The sequence below is a fragment of the Siniperca chuatsi genome, linkage group LG9 (genome assembly GCF_020085105.1).
Source record: "Siniperca chuatsi isolate FFG_IHB_CAS linkage group LG9, ASM2008510v1, whole genome shotgun sequence".
In the NCBI taxonomy this organism is placed as follows: Eukaryota; Metazoa; Chordata; class Actinopteri; order Centrarchiformes; family Sinipercidae; genus Siniperca; species Siniperca chuatsi.
Genome location: NC_058050.1, coordinates 17,014,344 through 17,032,776, shown reverse-complemented (window position 1 = coordinate 17,032,776; position 18,433 = coordinate 17,014,344). Strand labels below are relative to the sequence as shown.

At 40.3% G+C, this 18,433-nt stretch overlaps 1 protein-coding gene across 8 annotated transcripts in view; it reads right to left on the bottom strand.

Annotated features, from left to right (window-relative positions):
• The window catches only part of ptprub (protein tyrosine phosphatase receptor type Ub), a 151,538-nt gene that overhangs the window by 54,247 nt on the left and 78,858 nt on the right, over window positions 1-18,433 (bottom strand). For all 8 annotated transcript variants that reach the window (XM_044207849.1, XM_044207848.1, XM_044207850.1 and 5 more), the window contains 4 exons: window positions 16,449-16,720; window positions 6,939-7,020; window positions 4,164-4,279; window positions 653-827 (listed from right to left, as the gene is read on the bottom strand). In XM_044207849.1, coding sequence (XP_044063784.1) covers window positions 653-827; window positions 4,164-4,279; window positions 6,939-7,020; window positions 16,449-16,720 — 645 coding nt within the window. The remainder of the gene's footprint in view (window positions 1-652; window positions 828-4,163; window positions 4,280-6,938; window positions 7,021-16,448; window positions 16,721-18,433) is intronic.

The following is an 18,433-nucleotide window of genomic DNA, read 5'->3' as shown; positions in this document are numbered from 1 at the left end:
TACAGTAGAGGACGAGGAGATTGGGAATCTTTCACATCCTTTTTTTCCCCCTTCTCATCTTCCTTTTGGTGAGGGCTGGAGTTTGTTATGCCATCAAACCATCCCACAACTATGTCATTACTATGCTGTCAAAGTGGTGTCAGGCTGTGGGGCTGGAGTGAGTAATAGGAGTGAGGTCACCATCTGTGGTACATGATATGACAGGGGCTGCAGGAGTCCAAGTCAAGTGAACAGCTTTATGACAGAGAGATGAAGAGCTGAGTATGGCAGCCTATTTGACAACTCCAACTCAGAAAACAATACACGTCAGAGAGATTGTATTTGCCATCCAAAGAGCCTCCATGTGTGTTGAGCACCATACAATTCATGATTAAGGAGTTATAGAAATCAATTTGAAATAGGTGTCTATGATTGCACAAATGATGTCCCATGGGTAATTTGAAATGTGTTCACACTAGTGGCTATCACTGCTTGTTATGATCAATTTCATTTTCAGTTCTCATTTGAATCAAATGAAGTAATCTACTGTGACCAAGAGGAGCAGAAAATCATGTTATCATAAAAAACAGGAGGATGGTTGGGATGAAAGAAACAGAAGAGGGAGAAAGACGCAAAGAGAACAATAAGAGACAACAAAACGGAGAGTGTTTACCTTTGACGACAAGTTCAGCAAAGTTTGAGACCCCAGAGCCCCTGGGGGACTGAGTGACACAGCGGTAAAGGTCTTGATCTGTTCGCTGGACGCTGTCTAGCTGGAAGGACACCACAAAGCGGCGGTGACTCAAGTGCTTGACTGATGCCGTTGTTAAAATATCCCCATTGTGTCTCTGGAAAGCAGGAAAGGACAGGGTCAGAGAAAACAGGATGGGTCATCATGTCCCCCACTCTCTCTCTCTCTCTCTCTCTCTCTGGTACATGTCATCTCATACAGTGTATCATGTGCAACAGCTACACACACAAACATAGGCTACTTATACACATACACACACAGTTAGAGAAAAAGAAAAGTCGAAGCAGCAAAGGCCAAGATATCTTGACTGTTACTGTAGTCTCTAGTGTGAGTCAGGCTCCCAAACCCTGGATCCTACACTTCCCATAATACAACTCCATATAGTCTCTTTATTAGAAGCTCCCTGCCTGGTAAATGCCCACATCTTTCAAACTCCATGTTTGTAACGCAGGGCTCCACAGCCAGAGAAGATATTTTACAACTGTCTTCATCTGCACATCTGTATACAGTCAGTTGAAAAATGTATTCGTATTGTTTCAAGGTACAAGTGTTTGTTTTTATTTATTTATTTTCCTTCTATCCTTTTCTTTCCTTCCTACCTTCCTTTCATGCTTTCTTGTTTTTATACTGTGCCTATATAAGGTTTATTATATTAACTATTTAGCTAATGTAACTAATTACGTTATTTAAAGTAGTGATTTTGTATGTTGCATATATTAATGTATTTTTTATTAAAAACATCCAGGTACACCCCCCTCAACACACCTTACCTACTGTGGCTCCTGAACGCAGTTATTGCCCAGTGAACTCCCAGGACACTACGCTAATAATGTAACAAAACACACTTAAATTATTTGCTATCTGGGTCAGTTCTTATTAGAGCTGTGTGATTAAAAAGGAGGATTATCCAATTGTGTGCAATTTAATTAGAACGGCAGGACCGTCTCTCTGATTTAATCATACAATATGACAATAAGACATGCTTTAATAAAAACAAATGAAATCTTGTTAAAATAATAGTGATTATGGGGGTAATACATGTCATGAGTGTCATCCCTTAATGGAGCCCATCTACAACCTCAGTCATCCTTGGTGTGCAATGTTATTGAATCAAAACATTTATCTGCTCAGCAGTTAGAATTGGGAGGCAGATGGGCTTTAATGCATTAAGATTTAATCAGTTTAGTAAATAGGCTAATGGATATATAGCAGCATGTTTGGTACTTTGTGTTATGGTATAGAACTAAAAAAGAAGAAATGGCAGTGAGACAACTGCTCGTTTAAGCCTAAAGCAGAAGATCACAAAGCAGAAACAGAATATAAACAAAAGTGAGTTGGGGCATAAAGTGAGAAACAGAGGGAGTGCGATTCAAATGAACATTGTATGATGCACCTTGCTGTTGCACCGTGAGAGGCATTTCTCACATTGTTCCACACCATTAAAACCACTAGCATCCGTCAAGTCCACGTCCACTCAACAAAACACATTGAATCTGACATTTTTTTCTCGCGTTTTCAGGCCATTCTTTTTGTGTGAAAGGGTGGACATGAATCTTGATACTCAACCTTTTGATCTGCCAGTTTTAACAGAAACCAAAGCATGTGAGCATGCTGGGATTAACAAGGAGACTTTTGGGTTGTGCTAGGCCATCTCGGCTTCTGTTGTACTTCTGATTTGGGCCTTCAAAAACCCACAGACCACACAAACCTCAGGCCGAGCCTTTGCAAACAAACATATAAACAAATACCCACTGATTAGGGGTAAGCAGGCAGCAAATCTTGTGACCACATGGAAGGAAAAAAAACCCTCAATCATTCACTCCTGTATCTTCCCTGTATCTTTTATAACTCTTTTTCACTACCTAGCCTGTGGATTACAGAAAGGAGGCAGGGGAAATCAGGATAAATCAAATTAACACAAGATCACTTCATGTTACGTAAACAATCTGGCTGTAGCTAATTGGCGAGGAAACGACAAAACGATCTGTTAATATGGCAGGCGTGTGCAGCCAAGACTGTGCTGCAGCTGGTACGGCAGACACAATGAACACAAAAGGTCACAACAGAAAACAACAGTGATATGACTTCATATGCAGAAAACAGCTCAGGCAGACATGTATGAAGCAGACAGAGCAGACAGAAAGACGGTGAAGAGGACAGTAAAAGGCAGAGGAGAGGCAGGGAAAGAGCATTCCAGTGGCCTGGAGATCTCATTACAGCAGGCACCTGTATGGTTATGCCAGCTAATTACCCAAAGCATTTGTCTTCATCCTTGTGATGTGACCAAATGGGTGGATTGATAAAGTGTTCAGAGAGGTGGGAATGACGACGCTTCAATTACATAAATCACACATCTCCCAGTTTCAAACAATACAGCAGGTTTTCCTGAGGTCAACTGTGATTAACACTTGCAGTAGTGGGTGGTAAGATGTTGGCAAAAGCAGTGAGTGTGTGACTGTGCAGTAATTGCAGCATAAGATGAAAAAAATGGAGCCCTACACCACAATGACGTTTGGTCCTTTAATCAAGGCTACATAAAGAGGAGGACTTTAAGACCACAGAGTTATTCCCACTAGAGTTAAGGATCGTATTCACTGTCTGACCTTCACACAGCAAGTCATTCTAGATGAAAAGACAGATATCTAAGCACAGCACATGATCTGAATAAAAACAGGAGGCAGTGAGGAAAGCAGAGAACACAATGATTCTATAGGCAATGTAACTTTTTAAAGGCAGTGAAGTGAGGAGGCATCAAGGCCTTCATGGCCTTCACAGCATTAGAACCACTGTCTACAATCTTTATTTAAGCACAAAACACATCTGGGACACATAATGATTAAAAAATAGAGAAAACCTTGTTGCAATGATTATTTAGGGTAACACCATCCACTTAAAAATGCAGTTATGTATGTAGAGAGTTAAGTTACACATTGTGATTGGGAATGAAGTCTCAGGTATCAGTAATCAAATGACTATAAAGAGAAGCAAATCAACCACAAAGAGATGCAAAACGACTACAAAGAAGGCATACATTATTAATCCCTCTAGGGAAAATTCAGTTTTCCACACACACACGCTTGAAATACACACATGCACAAACAGGACCTATACACATGCATTAATGTATGGTGAGATGCCAGTGCGAGGGGGCTGCCTCATAGGATGGCGCCCCGAGCAGTTTGGGGTTCGGTGCCTTGCTCAAGGGCTCCTCAGCAGTGCCTAGGAGGATAACACTCCGTTCCATAGACATGCAAAACAACTACAAAGAGACACAAAACGACCACAAAGAGATGCAAAACAACTACAAAGAGACACAAAACGACTACAAAGAGACGCAAAATGACCACAAAGTGATGCAAACAACAAACTCACACACATCTAAGTCAGATGCACAGGTCCCTTTAGCTATAACCTGCACCGTTAAACCACTGACCTCCAGCAGGAACTTCTCAGCCTCTGATGCCCTTCCAGCAGCAACACACTGGAAAGTAGCATTTTGCCCAGCATTGACCTCCTCATCTCCTAGCCTGGAGAAGTGTGGCGCCTTATCTAAAGAGACAGAAGGAGAGAAACACAGTGAGATCAAAAGACTCCATTACCTTTCAGCCATTCACAGTGTTAGTCAGCTACACAAGACACATTTTTATGAGGGCTTTTTTTTTTTCAAATACATAAACAGAATTTTTCAGGCATTTATGTCTGAGAGAAGTAGCTTTGTCCAATGCTTGTTCATAATTAATTGGATATCACAAATATTCACCAAAAACACAAAGCAGTAACAGATTTTCTCAGCTGTGAAGTGTGAAGCAGCACTAAATTTCAGTACTGACTTTCTGTACCCATTTTATATTCACTGTGCTTTGTTTGTGCTTCGATTGTATTAATGCATATAACTTAATATTAAAATTGTTTTAGCTTTTTACAACTTATGTATTTATTTTTTGATTGCCAAAATAAACTTACAAATGCAGGTGCAGAAACAAAAACGGGGAAAAAAACTTTCTTTTGATTCTTTTAGCTTTTTTTGCATATGTCAGTGGACTTGTGTTGACAGTGGAGGAGAGAAGTTGTTGCATACTTGCTTTCCACTTCCAGATTCTCCACAGCACATCGGAACTTTGTGTGGACATGCACAGTATGTCCATAACATTAAAATAAAATTCAAAGTTGGAATAAAGTGTTAAAATACAGTTTTCAAAAAAGTGTGTATTAGTGTGTAAATGTATGTGTTGAGAGGGTCACTCAGTAGCCATTACCATATAACTCGCTAACAAACAACATCAGATTAGGCTCATGCTATAGATGAGCAGAATGTGGGAGTGAATCTGCAGAAGAAAAGCCACAGAGTAAGCATCAGTCCTCCACATTTTGACTAAAAATGTCCCAACATGCTGTGTGCAGCTGCCAATGAGTCAGTGTGTGGGAGTAGACCTCTCACCCAACTCCATGATTAACAATAGAGCAGTGAGAACCAGACCCCTGCAGAGCCAAATCACTGGGTAAACGCCAGGAGCACTGTCTGCCATCTCTGAGAAGTGGGGTAGGACAAGGCGACATGTCACTCAGGATGACTGACAGGAAGAGATGGCAGAGTAACAGTGAAGCTGAGGCATCAGGGAGAAGCAAATGTTTGGGTCTCATACATCTTCTGCTTGGTTTTGCACAACACTTTGTCACTATTTAACAGGGGGGAGATGATAATTTGCTGATCTTGTTTGTGTACAGTAAGTAGTAATGGGAGTGTGCTCACATCGGTACCCCACAGGTGGCCATGTTTCCTTTGAGTGACTCTCCCTCCTAAGGTTAATTCATAATTCATGCCTGAGAGCCAAACATAAACAAACACCGAAATGAGTGTCAATGGAAAAAAAACAGGCCTTACAGTTGGCAAGAACTGCAGTGTTATACAGCTAAATGTGTCAGATCTTATCCTCAGGACTCTTTAACGTGATAAATATTTCATTGGAGTGCAACACTGGTTTCAGAGTCAAAGTCTAAGACTCAGGAGAATAAAACAGAAATGTCAACCATGCTTTATCCGGAATTCACAAAAATGAACTTGTTGAGCTTTTATTTTATTTCATTTTTTACTCTGTGACACCCTTTGGTTTTTCGCTCGTTCTTTCCTCACACTGTTCGCTGCCAAGTAATGCAGGCTGGCCATGTGCCACATCATAAGGCATGCTCAGGTCTTGATGAGAGTCTTAATTATTTAATGGCCACAGTGGGAGCATTCAGAAGATGCCATCTGCTGTCTCGGGGAGAAGCAGGGTGGCTGACTGGGTGGTATGCATACAGTAGGGGTACAAACCAATCTCACAGCCGGTGTTCATTTAATAAAATCAATGGCGGTATCCTATGCAACATGATATGCCTTAAAAGTCCATGTCCAAACACTATAGTGATAAAAATAGGGGATTTATAATTATTAACAGGGAGATGACACTGAATCCCCATGAGAGAAAACTACACTTCAAGCTTGTGTCAGTTATATAAGTCATTTGAAAGCAGTGTGGACTATGGATGTTAAATGTGTGATAAGCCATTGTGTTCAGCAGTGGGCTTTACAGGGAGTGTGCAAGTGACACTGAGAGACTTTGTCCAGGTATTAAGCTCAGGGGGGTTAGTGAATATGTTTTACACAACGTCCTCAGGGGCTGACAACACACCTAACTGCTACCCTCCATTTTCCACCACTGACACAAAAAGCCCTCCGCTGCAGGGAGCCATTGGTTACAAAAAACCCACACTGAACAGAAGGCATTTTCATAAAGCTTTGAAATGTAGTGCTTGATGGGAAACACCCCTCTGTACAAAGTGACTTGTGACAAAAAACTACACTGCATTTCCAGTCAGGCCAGAAAACATGAAAGTGTGGAAGTCTTCAGAGAGAGAATTAAAAATTTCACTCATTATCAAATACATTTGGCTGTCAAACAAGGCCGGAGGCAGAACGGCAGGTGTGTTTTCAGGTGGAAGGGAGTGTTGGCATTTGAGTGTCACAGTGTTTTAATAGCACTGCTGTTGTCGCAGGATGACTCAGGATAACCTGCAGTACCAATATAAAAGGTCGATCAGCCATTACTTTTCTCCTCATCCTATTTATGTTTCATGCTGCTTTGAAATACATTTTTCCCCCAAACCACTAAACCTTTTTTCCCTCCAGCACCTTCTGTAATTGCAATTCATTGACAGAAGTGGCACTTACAGCAGGGATAGTTGAGCACCATGATGTCATCTATGGCAATGTAGCCTCGCCGCTCCCTGGAAACTGTTGCCTCAATCAGTACCTGCAAAAGTGAAGTGAACGTGAATACATGATGAACAGCTACAGCATATGCTTGTGACCAAGCTAATGCTCTCAAAGCTGAAGTGTAAGAGCAATTTTCTAAAGAACAGTGATGGCTGTGTGAATTCTATTGCTCTTGTCGCCTTTCAGTGACAGAGGCATTAATTACAAACAAGCCCATTACCACATCGTTGCACATCTGCTGACCCAAAACAAAAAGCTAGACAATGAGAGAAATAAGAGAAAGATACAGGCATGAAAATAGAGAGATGGATACATTTTGCCTCAGTCCGCAGGGCCAGGAGAAATAATAGCTTCATCAGGAAGCACACAATGTGACGCCTGAGTCATGAGCCCCATTCTACATTCAGGGCGCAGGCTGCTGTGAAGCCATAACAGCAGATAATACAGCTTGCACAGGGCCATGGGACTCAAGGGAGGACAAAGCTCCGTACGTCCTATGGAACAATAAGCTGGATGAGCAGTGGGCTCTCATGAAACCTAATCAATATCAAATCACCATCCTCAGTAATGGTGAGAGACTTATGAGACACAGGGGTGATGTTTGTTTTTCGCAGCACCAAGGACAGTCTTCCATCCACACGTTTGATCGAAGGCCAGCTTTGAGTTATTGTTTCTCATAATCCTCTGACCAAATGATTACAACATGGTTCCTATCACTGGGTCTTGATTTTTACTAAGACCACCACACACTCACACACACACTCAAACTATCTTATATCCTCCAAGCTACTTTAAATATGTGTGTCTGATGTCTGTGTTTACACACTGCGGTAGCTGGAATAGGTTATGCGAGATTGGAGCTCATTCTTCTCAAAGTCAGATAACTGACAGGTTAAAGTGGCTTCACCAGTGATTATTTGTGTTGTATAATTATTAACCTAAGGCTGGAAATCTGGAATTTTTCTATACCGGGTGGCGGTGCAAATATGAAAACCTGCGGTGCAGTGCAGATACAAAAACAAGACTTTTTTCTATGAACATGAAAGTTCACTTGATAGCAGTTTAACAACAGGTCCACAAATTTGTTTGTCCAAAGATTTCAATTGCATCTCATGGTCTACCTCAGCGAATGGAGTCTTTTTTATTATATTTCATGTGGTGATGATGTGGTTGAAAGCTCTGGAAAAAGATAGTAAGTGGACCTTGTGTAAAGATACTTTTTGGGATATGTTAACCACATCTCACTCCTTCCTCAGCGATTGGAGTTTTTGAAATCATGTTTCAAACTCCATCCACTGAGGAAAACATTGAGATGTGGTTGAAAGCTCAGGAAAAAGCTAGAAAGTGGACCTTGAGGTAAGATTTTTTTTTGTCAGGATACTTTCTTCAATACCTCACTTTCTTTTTCACAAAATAAGCCAAATTTCTCAATTGCATCAGTCATATAAATTATATCAAGAAGTTATAATACATTCTAACCAATGGCTTTCTGTGTTGTACAGCAACAGTATGACACAAAGGTATCAACTGAAAATTTTGATGCATGATAACTGATTTTCTGTGCCGATACCAAAATGATACTTCACGAGACCTCACTTTGAGGAATTTTTTTTTTTAACAAAATAAGCCAAATTTCTCAAATGCATGTTTAATTTTGTCTTGACACAAAGCAGCCATAAAAGAACTTTAGCCCACATAAAATAATCTGCAATTAGCTACATTATTATTTAACTCATGAAATATCTCATCAAAAATTAAGTAAACAAGATTAACAATCTAACCAGACATTCGATGCCAGTTTTTGATAGTGAAGACACATTTCACACAAGTGTAGTATTGAAGTTTGATACCCAAACCGATAGGACCCCCAAATTATCATCACCACCACAAACCGCTTGTGTTTGCACACCTAATTTAAGAGTCACAACAACAACACCAGGCCCTCTGAACCAAATTCTAGCCTTGCACAGTCAGCAGGACAGAGAGAGTCCAACTCTCTGGACTTGGAAAGTAAACGTGATTACAGCAACAATTGGTGTGACAACAACCCTGGCCATGCGCAACCCCTAAAGGCACCTACACCGACACATCATGATGGGATGTGAGGAGATTGGGGTCAGGTAAAAAACTCCTGACAGAATGAGACGCAGAAAGCCAGGTGTGCAGAGAGAAGAGAGGGGAGGCTAGAAGCTGACAGAAGGGGAGGTGGAGTGGAGTGGAGAGGTGAAAGGGAAAGCAGGAGGGAAGGTCCTGGCTGCTGGGTCTCAGTATTTGAGAGTGACCCTGCTCCGTCTATCGCTGGCTGCTCTCCTTGGGCTCAGGGAGGAACACAGAGGCTAATCTCCTTCTGCCAGAGTCAATTTTCCTGTTTGTTCCCAGACACTGCTGGAACCTGAGATGGAATATGCCACTGCTTTAAAAAAGGGATATTAACATTTCCTGTTTTCATCATTTCCACTTTTTCCCCAAGTTCAGGTGATCTATTTTAAAGACTTTAAAGACTTCTCTGATTTCACTCTTTCTATCTTTCAATTTTTCATTGTCTTTCTTCATTTCTTTCGCTGTCCATCTTTTCCTCTTGCCACCTTCCTTCCCTCCTATTGTGTACCTGCATAAACATACAATATTTACAGCAATGATTAAAGCATGATATCCTTCAATATGTTGACCTGAATTAGCTGTGTAAGCACACACTGCCATGCCATAAGACTAACACCAACTAACAAAACAAAACAAACACTGATTAGGCTTAATGGTATAGAAGGAAGAGAAAAAAAAAGTCTTGAAAGTCTAATTGAAGGTGTTATTACTCTCTGCTGAGCTAAAGCACTCAATAAGAGATTGATTACTGGTTAATCCGCAGTCTTCTTAGCCATTAGGATAGGAGGTTATTAAGAGGGAGACATTCAGAGCATTTGTTTCAATAAACAACCTTCTCAGATTTTTATTGAAAGCCACTTTCCCAATGAAACTTTCCATATGCCTGTACTTTATTCTAATGAACGACTACTTTACTTCCAAAAGATAAAAATGCAGGAATCATCTTCAGAAGAAAAAAATAAAAGTGTGACATGCAGTGATTTATGACAGTTATAAAATGCACATTAGGAGAGCATATTACATTACCCTGTAATATTGGCTTTTAGAAGCAATTGTGATGTATACAAATGAAGAGACGAGTTATCTGGCTCTATAAACCAGCTTCTACCTTTTCCAATCCAGTCAGGAGACACCATTAGACACAGAGGGCGTTCACTCACCATTAGACGCAGTCATAGATAAATAACTCCTTAAATATTCACAGACAAAAGGTCACGTGCTGAAGTAAATCTGTTCAGGTGGAAAATGTCAAAGTATAACAGTCTGTGTCTGAGAATATAGTGTGAGTGTTAGGAATCTCAATTCACTCTCTACAGTATTTCACAAACCCTTTTCCGTAGCCATAGGCTCAGCTTGCAGGACTCTCAGCAGGCAGCAGCTGGGAAAAGGAGATATTATCAGACAAAGCTGAGACATGAGGATTTTCATTTACAAGTCTTTGATGTGCCTCCCACTTTCTAAATTGTTTCTTTAATAAGTAAACAAAATGGCATCATGGGGGAAGTTATGAAGTGGGCTAGTCTGGTTTAAGAGGTAGAAGAGGCTAAACAGGCTTGATGTGCACAGACTGTGACAATCAAATCTGTACGTCTACAATGTTTCTTTTTCGGCAAAGAATTAAAGTTTGTCTTTAACATTTTGGGAAATACGCTTACTCACGTTCTTGCCGAGACTGAGATGAGAAGATCGATACCTATCTCATGTCATGAGGTTCAGAGCTGGTTAGCCTAGCCTAGCTTAGCATAAAGACTAGAAGCAGGGGGAAACAGCTGGCCTGGCTCTTCCCAAAGGTAAAAAAATCTGAGTAAAAGCATTTCTAAAGCTGACTAATAAACATGTTATATCTTGTTTATACAAAATACATTGCCTAGCAACCTAACTGTGAAGACAAGACTCAAGGAAGTCACTGTGCCTGGCCAAGAAATAGTCTAGCACAAACCCCCCCGTAAACTTGCCCTTTTTACACTTTGATTTTTGTATAGATAAATAGACGAGATACTGTACATGTTAATTATAGTGTATAAACAACAAGTTGTGTGGACTATGTGCTGGACTATTTCTTGGCAGAGTGCAATGACTTCCTGAAGACAAAATCTACAGTCCATGTAAAATTGTATTCCAAAGTTCAGTTGAAGCTAATACAAGGCATCAACGGTCTGAGTTAGCCAAGTACCAGTGGGTATCTTCGAAAGTTAGTCTGAAGTTAGTCTTGAAATTCCTCTTTTTCTTTCCTAAACAGTGTGTCCTTGCTGAGCTATGGCAGACGGATATGTCCTGCTAGTCTATAGGTTTGTGGCCACATGTAGATTTAAAACCTAAAGTACACACAACTATCAGGCCAAAGATACCCACTCAATTCAACTAACTTAAGACTGCTAAAGCCTCATTTTAGCTTCTGATTAACTAATGTACGTTTGCACGGAACAAGGACTGCGGATCTTGTCCCTAATTTCTTACAGTGAAGTCTTACTGGGATAAGACTATTTCACAACCAGCATGGAGAGGGGCAATAAAATAAATAACTCTCTCAATGTACATTTGACATGACATGTGAGTATTGTATTAAGAAAGAGGGGGTAAAGAGGATAAATAATATACCCAATATCAACATGTCTAAAAAGTCATTCAAGACAAGAAAATTTTCTAGGAGATGAAGTAGAGAGGTGGTGGTAGAAGGTAAAGAGGGGAGGGGGATCTGTCTCCGGCTCTAGTTGGCTTGGAGGAGCTGGATAACATCTTTAATATTTGATAACAAGGTTCTCCAGGTATTGCAAACACTTCTACCAATAAGAGGCAGAGAGAAATATGGCAATGTACACCAGACACACACGACATCTTCAATCGAGACATCTCAAGGTGATCTTACTCTCTCAGATTTCCACCACAGAATCCATTGAACTCCAAATCCCAATTTCACAACTGTGATACAAGAAAGTGATGTGTGTGTAATGCTTGTCATCCCCTGACATTAATATAAAGGGCAACCAAATACAAGAACATAAGTGAACTCATGATTTATAAGAAAATAAAGGGCAACATGGACATGAGAGAGAAAGATACAAAGTCATGAATGAATGATAAGATCTTGAAAAGTACTCAAGCTTTAAGTAATCAAGAAAATAATTTGTCAAATCACCAGGCAGGTGAACAAATAAGACTGGGGTGATTTTGGTTTTCAGCACATTAGTTCTTTTAGTTGTGGTGATAATCAGATAATTGCTTTGACTGTTTTTAATTACATTCCATAATGACATTTTCAAGACATAAACAGCGACTGTGTGTGCTGTAAACAAGGTATTTCATTACAACCTAAATCATGAACTGAGCAACCTTGAGATTAATCTCACATCTGTATCTGTGCAGTGCAAAGGGCTACACTGACATTTTGTATCCTGGTGCTGTAGCCAAGGAACTGGGAGCTCTAATATGACCTGAAATCTAATAAGGTGGAAAAACCTGCGGATTTGAAAACCGTATCCAAAATGATGCGTATTCTCCTGGGATTTATTTTAACTCAGAGACAATGATAAGAAGTACCTATTCTCCACCTCTGCTTCAAAAGAGTGCTTTGCTAGTTTAATGACAGGGTAAATCTGCCTGCCTATCACTTAAAATCCAAAGTGATTGTATTAGACTCGCTGTGGAGCTGATATAACCCTCTAGTATTTAAAGGCACACAAGCTGCAGCAAACGTGCTTTTGAGTTAAAAGTCTCGGGTGAATTTCAAGAGAACTGTGTTGAAGCAAACCGTACTAAAACAGACTGCCATTGTTCTCCTTTTTTGTGTTTACCTATCTGCTTTCATTGCACTGTTGCTGGTTGACAACAGAGGATAGCTAGCATTAAAATGCTATTAAAGAAAACATTCAGCCTTATACCTTCCCACTTGCCCCTTTTCTGTTTTGTCTGTGTAACAGAGAGCAGTGACGTGTTGCAAGGCAAGACCCACAGTGATGAGGTTTTTGACTGCTGGGGGATTAGCAATGTAAGCTGTGGTATATGTGACTTTGAGGAAGCAGTTTGTTTTGCTCCCTTTGTACTGAGAAGCAGCACAAGCTCAGCTGAGTTAAAGTAAAATGTGAAAAGAAGAGGAACCAAAGAGGAAAAGCATTGCTTTAATTCCTTACATGCTGTAATTAAATACATTTTCTGTAATGGTGCCAATACCTTATGACCAAATCCCCAATGTTATCAATTTTAATCTAATTAATTTGAACACTATGTTTTCCCCCACATGACATAAAAGGTAGGCCATTAGCAGTTTAAGCTGTTCTATTAAAAGGCTGTACTGTCAATACTAATTGAAGTGTTAGGCCCATCTCCTTCTCCTGTACTGTTTGTCCTGTCTTCAGAGTCATCTACTCCTCCTCATAAGCCCATTATAAACCTCCTTCTCCTGACTGGAGCCTCTCATTGGAAGCCACGGCACAATTCTGACTCACCTATGAGCCATCACTGTTTACTGGGATATTTACAGGACTGTGAGACAAGAAAGTACACAACTCCACTGGGGAAGAGGAAGGGAGGATGAGGAGAGCAGAACCGCTAAGCACATACAGAAATTTAACAGAAAAAGAGAAGGCAGGATAAAACATGTTATTATTGTATTCATGACTTATCTGTCCTGATGTGGTGACAGGGCAGAATAGTGGTTAGAGAGTCCATTATGTAACAGAGAGATCACAGCTCAGCTCTCACTGCATCCGTCAGCAGTGAAGCGCTCCTCAGCAAGACACTTGACCATTTTCAGCTCACTCATTGTTAAACATTCAGCAGAAGAGCAACACAAGCTATTTAATATATTTAATAAGGGTATTGTAAAAGTAATGATTCACACTGAACATGCCATGAGTTATTTGTTAAAACTGAGCTGATGAACAGTTTTACTGGCAGGAGTTCTTGTTAGTTGTTAGTGTGTGTGAGGAGTAAAGCTCAAGAGAAGGTGTGACTGGCAGTAGCACTGATTAGTAGAGCTCGCAGTCTTTTTGAATAGTGATTTTTAGCTACTGAGATGACACCCAAAAATACAGTATATAAAGAGCCAAAGTCTGTAGCCTCAGCTTCACTAGCATCTGTAAAGTAATGGGTTTTCCACAGAGGGTTTATTTCAAAGAACACTTCTGGACGAATGAGGGACCACACCGTCTTTATTTCAAAGGTATTTCTAAACAGCTGAGAGTTCCTTTGGCTTACTGTCTATGTTCTCATTTTAAATATATATAAAATAAAGAACGCTACATTTTAACAAGACAGGAGAAGGAATATTTGTCTGCATTTAAAGGAAACCTCAACTTTTGGGGAATACACTTAATCACTTTCTTGCTGAGATAATAACACCTACCAGCACCTCTAAAGCTCTCTAATTAACACATTTTACCTAGTTTGTTTAATCCATTCAAAATGGCTGCCTGGCAACCTCATGGTGACAACCAGACAATCAGGCCAAGAACATAACCCTCTGTAAAACCACACTTCAGTTTTTGTACAGAGTGAACAAATTAGATATAACCACAAGCTGGTAGACTTTTTTTAACCTTTGGACAGAGCCAGGCTGCCAATTTTCCCTGTTTCCAGTGTTTGTGCTAAGCTATGCTAAGGTTTCCTGGTATTAGCTTCATATCTGGCATGCAGAAATGAGAGTGGTATCAATCTTCTCATCCAACTCCCATGAGGCTTTGACAGTGTACCAGTGTCTAAGACTTATGAGATACTGTATCTTTTTGAAATAAACTAAATAATGCCCATTTTACCTTGGTCAAAGTGACAAGGTGTTTAAATATTATTATCTGAAAGAGTAGTAGATACCTATTTAGCTTAAAATAATATTTCTCTCTATTGAGACTAAAATTTGCAAAGCTTTGTATATGTTGTTTCTGTTAACCTAATATAGTTTACCTTAATTTCAGATCATGTGGTGTTCGTATAACAGTGTCACCCTATAGCCCTCTGTTTGTACATAGGACTATTATTTACATAGTGAAGGTCAGATCTTGTGGGGCTGAACAGAATTTAATTAAGTCGAGGGGATTGACAGTTCTTGATAAAATGCACACTACTCAACTTAATTGCTTTTTGACAGCTCCGCAGAGTTTGCAGAAAAAAGAAATTGGATTAGTAGATAGATATCCCTTGTGCTCACCTGACTGTGCCATCTACAGACCACAGAACATCAAGCACCCACAGTAGATACCAGTCAATGTCTGTCTACTGTAAGTAGGTAATGACATGCCATGCAAATTGTTGGAGTCGGATGAGTACACAGTACACAGGCCTCAGTGGGTTGAATCTCTACCAGGCATGCCCACAAGAGGCCTAGTTAGGGCCCTGAAACACTAACATTGGCTATTTTCACAAGGGAATCAATGCTAATTAAATTGCAAATGCAAGTAATTAACACCAGATTCACCTCGAGGCTAAACTGAGTGGTGATCACCCAAACCTTACTGTGTAACATTTTTCAGCTGTCAGTCAATGGGTCTGCAGATCTTCATCATGAAAATGAAACCTCTCTTGACTGTTCAACTCCTCAGTGTCAGAGGAGCATTTGGTTTCATTAAAGCATCATGAAATCAAAGTCATAACACTACAAACCTGATGAGGGACACTGAGTTAAAAAGACATTAGTCACATCATCACTTGTAAGCGTACAGAATCTCTCTTTTCACACATGCAGTCTATCCCTCAAATGTTCAGGAACATTTTCTGCATGGGTATTTCAGGGAAAATGACTGTATGGCTGTGTAACATTGGAAAACACGTAACAAACACGTAAAGGGCTATGTCCGTCTGACGAAAGACGCTTTCACGTGGAGCGACCGAACCAATCACAAGACTTTGTCGCTGATGACGTATTTGAATCTGTGACTTGTTTAATGTTGCCTTCCTTGCCAGTGCTTTCACTGGTGATTTGATAAACAAGCACTTCTAGTTCTTTTGTTTGCAACGAACGAAAATACAGTACTTGTCTCGCAAACTTGTTGAATATTAAATACATTACAAGAGCACCGGACAAAAATAGCTCCTTGCTCGCCAAGTTACTGAAAATAACAAGACGTCTTCCAGTTCTGCCGTCGCCGTGTACATGTACATTCAGCCTTCCCTCATCTTCTTCTTCTGTTGAGTTTTATGGCGGTTGGCATCTATAAGTGTTGCATTACCACCATCTGCTGGACTGTCCCTTGCCCCATTTTTTCCAGCTGATTCCAGCACTGCCATGGCATGTGTGAAAAGGCGCAAGACTGAAATGTTCCTGAATGAAGCTGGGTGTGTGAATAGTGAAAATCACTAGCCGTGCCTGAAAGATTATCCCAGTAATTTACTGGGAACTATGTGTGAAAAAGGCTTCTTAGAGCTGAAAGTTTGTACCTGGTATTCATTAGGCCAGAAGGTGCTGACAGCCAGCTCAACTTGGTGCCATTGCTTGGCGTGAGACCCCGACGTGTTCCACACTGGACTGCCGAGCGGACCGCCATTGACTCGCACATACGCCCGTAGGGCCCCTGGACTGTGGCCATCACGGCTGTACAGGAAGTAGCTGAACTGGACGCAGTGAGTGTCATTTTCACTCAGCGTCTGCAGCAGCAGCTGAGCACGATGACCCACGGCATGCTGGGAGGAGTTCACCAACATATAGGATCCTGGAAGAAGCAGAAGAAATGCATCAGTTATTTATAGTATTCCAACTTTATGGGTCACCACAACAGTTTATCACTTCTGCCGTCTGTTCACACTGTTGCCATTTTCTGGCTGTACTCATGTTCTGAATGCCAAATATTAAAAGTTTTAAAAGTCAGGATGATTGGTTTTGAAGCCAATGTATGTATATTTTAACTGGTAGCTATCAGCTACTTTAAGCCTAACAACATTGTAATCTTTGGTTTATTTTAAGTCATTTTGTTCCCTCTGCACCAGCTGTCATATATGCGTCCACAAGTTGTGTCAGTGAAGCATACATTTTAAAAAGTTAATAAGCAGCTAAAATGCCTGCAGTGTTGAATCATTTTAAATTGGATATTGAAAGCAGCCAAACAGACTCTTGCACTGTCTGCAATGCACGTCTTTGCAGAGGCAGTAATGACACCTAACTTTTTGGTCAGTGTTCTTTATTCATGTATTTTATATTAATAGATATTTATGGTATTTTACAATTTGTTTACTTTGGTGTTTTCTTTAAAAATGAGAGCCGGTAAAGGAAAACTGTGACATAACGTACTACAAGTATGCACTGTGTAATATGTAGTACGATTTACATATCGGAAGTATCATAAGGCTAATTATAAATTAAGAGTCGAGTTAAGAGAAATAGCAAAATCTTTAGAAAGTTAAACTTGATTGACAGAAAATGTAAATTCATTACTATGAGATAAAATGAACTATGATCAATGCAGTGAAAAAAAATTGAATAATGTGCATAATTCAAAAATATACAGCCAGAATGACTAGAAATATGAGAAAGAGTACTTACTTAAATCAGTCTTTATATTGTGAATATGTCTACAGCACAGTTTTTCAACTGTTACTGATTTATAGATAACTGGTGGAGGTTTGTATATGAGCCACTGAGGGATTTGAGTTAAGCACACTCATATGAACCAAGGCAAACATGTCACAAAGGAACAAATCCGCTTTTAACTACTTTTAGCAGAGTGAATCCACAAGAAGAAAAATGAAAGTAGTCTACCGCAACTCATTGCTAAGTGTGTAGGCAGTTGATAACAGGAAAAGAAATGTTGAATAAAGAGACACAATCGGAGCTGGCTATAGGGCAGTAGTTCTTGTGAATACTTGAGAGACACACAGAAGAAAAAGCCGACAGACTGAGCGAGAGAAAGAACCGATGGCAGTTTTCCCTCTGCAAGGTGACGCCGAGGTAGGAAACGAGATTCACAAAACCCCCCAAAGCCTCCTCTAATCAGGATAACATAACCCCATTGCCCTTTGCCTAGCATCTGTCCCGCCTTGAGTCTGTGCCCGCTAACGTGATTAGCACAACAATGTTGGGAGACCTTCCTGTGTACTCACATAATCAGGCCTGTTGTCCTTGTATTCTAAGGTCTTTCTGTTCTCAGTCAGAAATGAGCCCGAGAGACCAGACAGTCACAGCCTTGGCGCCAGGTGTCCTGAAGACATTTATTCTCCACTCAGATGTAATAGCATGTGAATGCTGAATTGCCAGACAGAGAAATAATTCTTTACATCCCACACAGTCTGCACCTCAAAATTCGGAAGAACACACACTATGCTCCTTAATGTTTTCACACCCTCTAAACAACTCACCATACAAACAAAGTACGATGAGTTATGAGTACTGAACTCTTATTTGTTCATCAGGCACAGAAAAAAGTTAATTT